Raw genomic sequence first — 3,190 nt, 5'->3', positions numbered from 1 at the left:
GCAAATTACCCATCTTTTGGAGACAATTATATCAAACGATACTGTGGATTACAATACATGAGACGTGTTTAGAGCCTGGAAGATTATTTATGTTTGGCATTAACTCTTATGGTCATAATTTCAAGTGGAGAGAAAAGGAATACACAGGAACTCTCTTTTTATCTTTTGAAATATGAAGATCAGAGGAAAAGCAAGGTTGAAAGTGTGGAGTGATGGTCCTCAAAACCTGTCTATAAATTAGCTGGCATCCTACATCTATAAAAACAACAAGGCTTCACGCTGATTTTCAGGCACAGAGTGGACCTCATGAATCATTAGCTGTACTAGAAGAATTGAATTGTTTTATACCACAGGAGGAAATTGCAGCCTGCAGGGTAGAGTACCTGTACAAATGTTTGCTCTTTACTTGGACTGATACGAAATTTGGAAGCCAAATTCGGGAACTGACAATTGCACTGGTGAAAAAAAGAAAAAGCATGGACAGCAGCAAAGATGATGATGGACTACTGAACCGGATTGCATTTTCAGGAGCTATGTCCCTGGCCAACAGCCATGGGACTCCCCACGGGGTCCCCCTGAGGGAGCCCTTTGGAGTTCCCTTCCACCTGGACCCGTCTTACTGGGACCAAGCCTACAGCGGGCACGCAGGTCGCATTTCCTATATCCCGTTCCCGGGATACGTGGGCATCTATGACTACTCCTTTGAGCCTGCCTTCATTCGAAAGAGGAATGAGAGGGAAAGGCAGCGGGTGCGCTGCGTGAACGARGGCTACACGCGCCTGAGAGAGCACCTGCCCAAGGAATTTGCTGACAAGCGCCTGAGCAAAGTGGAGACCCTGAGAGCTGCCATAAATTACATCAAACACCTGCAGAGCTTGCTGGACTGTCATCCCTTAGGGTCTGGCGGTAAGGAAACGCTTTCCGCCAAGGAGATCACGGAAGCTCCCAGTCCTGGTCCCTCCAGGGAGTGCAACAGTGACGGGGAATCTAAAACCTCTTCAGCGTCGTCCCCCTACAGTGAATTTGAGGAGCCGGGCAGCTAGGAAACATCTTCTCGGGAAACAGAAGCCTTCAAGATCGACTGAAAACTGAATCTAAAACCTTGGGGATTTTGTTACAGATTAAAATGAATACCAAGAAAGGAAACAAGCTAGGAAGAAATAAAGGTATTTTCAGTCTGTCAGGGGACTTTTAATTTTGTCTGCATGAAACCTAAGGATGCTTTGTAAGCAAGCAGATTTCTCTCAAATTGCTTCAGCTGTGCTACTAAACTTTCTTTAGATTGTAAAAACTGAAGCAATTTTTACCATCCAGCTTTTACTCTGCTTATTTTCTTTTGCCTTGTACTTAGTGAGACAAACAGATAATTTAATTTCAGGAAATCCTCCTCCCCTCTCTCCTGCTCCCTCCTATAACTTTTATTATCTATTTTTCCTGACTGATAACCTGAGATACACTGGGTCATAAACAATTGGACTAGGAAAGGTAAGATTTAGATAAAAAATTCTTTCCCTAAAATTTTTAGAAAACTCACAGAAATGCTTCTATTTCCAAAGTTTTTTTTTCCTTATAAATAAGCCTATATTTGTGAATGGATTTCTTTTGTGGCATYTTCCAAAGTGAAAGAAACGACTCATGCTTTGGAAAGTGGGCTATACGGAGATTATTTGAAGGATTCTTTTCAGGAAAAGAAAGTAAAAGTCTGGTGCTTTCATACCAATCAATACAAGAAAGTGGTAAATAGTTTTTTAGAACTGCACCTATAAAAGCAAAGTTCCACTAATGATACCAAAGAAATGTTTCCRGCCTCTTTCTTTCTTTTATGAAAACTGAGTTTGCAGACAAAATATTATTGATTGTGGCTTTTTGACAGGTCAGAGTTTATACACTTAGAAATATGTTCCTGTAGTAGTGGTTAGGTACTGCTGTGTACAAAAAGGGAAACATTAAATATATCAGTTTACATCTGCATGAAAATGTAGGTATTTCTCTCTTTTTTTTTTTAAGAATATTGTATTTTTTAAAAGACTTTTTAAGATTAATATTTCAAAATCTATGAAATGCTGTTAATTTGGATCATGTCTGCTTAAAATGAGATGCAGATTTTTTCTCCAAATTTCTCTAAAATCTTCCTTTTCTCCAAGGCCACATTTAACCAAACACGAAACTATCTGCCTATATTTAAGTATCTGTCATCCTGAATTAGGGAAAAACTGCTCTTTTCCCATATGCTTCTCACTTATCTTTCAAACTTCTTTTTAGGCCTCATATTGGAGAAATGGTTTCATATCTTTTTTTGTTCCTRTCATGATATGCTGACTGAAAATCTGAAAAAAAAACTCATGTAAAAATATGAACAAATACTGATCAAATACCTCAAAGCATGTCCATGAATTTCATTTAAATAAAAAGTGGAATTAATCCTGACTCTGTTTTTTTTTTTTCCCCACTTTCTATTGATAATCATGAACAGGGCAGCAGTGTTTGCAGGAATAACAAATTTTCAGGAAAGAATGAAGAAAATTATTAGGAAGCAAATATGAACTGCTAATTATGCAACCTGTAAGGATTTTTAAATCTAGAAAAGGGAGCAGAAAGAAAGGTCTGTGCTGTAGGCATCTAATCAAAATTATTAGGTATGAAAGTACTCCACTGCTSATTTCTAGGAAACTACTCTGAAAGATCTGATTGTACACTTTTAGCTATTGACTGCCTACATTCAAGCTCATGCAGCAAAAGTTTCAGTCTAACTATCACTGAGGCTCCGAACCCATTTTTTTTCCAAAATTTTCAGCCAATAATCTTGAAAAGCAAATACATTTTAGGCAAATYGCACAATTCACAAATGGAAAGGGTCTAAATGAGTTATCCAAATGGCTTGCTACAAACAGCAGCACTGTTAAAAATGTCAATGCAAGTCACATGCTTCGTTCTTTATGTAGTAGCGAGGTTCCTTTTATAATGATTTTTTTTTCCGATAAGGGCAGTTACTTTTGTGCGATCTGTTTCCAGGGCTCTTAGAGTGTATGTCCAGTTTCCTGGACAATTATCTCTAAGGATCCAAAGTTGAAGCACTTATTTTGAGGTGCACAAGTGTTTGCTATTTAAAGAAAGCAGAGGAGGGTAAGGTAGTAATCTGAATTTCTGSTTGGGTTCCATTACTTTTGGTTTTTCTTCTTCCCTTTGTGGT

At 38.2% G+C, this 3,190-nt stretch overlaps 1 protein-coding gene across 1 annotated transcript; it reads left to right on the top strand.

Annotated features, from left to right (window-relative positions):
* Nucleotides 1–473: 473 nt before the first annotated feature.
* Nucleotides 474–1,043, top strand: ASCL4 (achaete-scute family bHLH transcription factor 4). Its single transcript, XM_085321662.1, has one exon. The coding sequence runs from the start codon at nt 477–479 to the stop codon at nt 1,041–1,043; it is 567 nt and encodes a 188-aa protein (XP_085177788.1). The 5' UTR covers nt 474–476.
* Nucleotides 1,044–3,190: the final 2,147 nt, after the last annotated feature.

The sequence above is a fragment of the Rhea americana genome, unplaced genomic scaffold (assembly GCF_003343005.1).
Source record: "Rhea americana isolate MKP2758 unplaced genomic scaffold, rheAme1 scaffold_70, whole genome shotgun sequence".
NCBI lineage: Eukaryota > Metazoa > Chordata > Aves > Rheiformes > Rheidae > Rhea > Rhea americana.
This window is presented reverse-complemented; position numbering and strand designations above follow the sequence as displayed.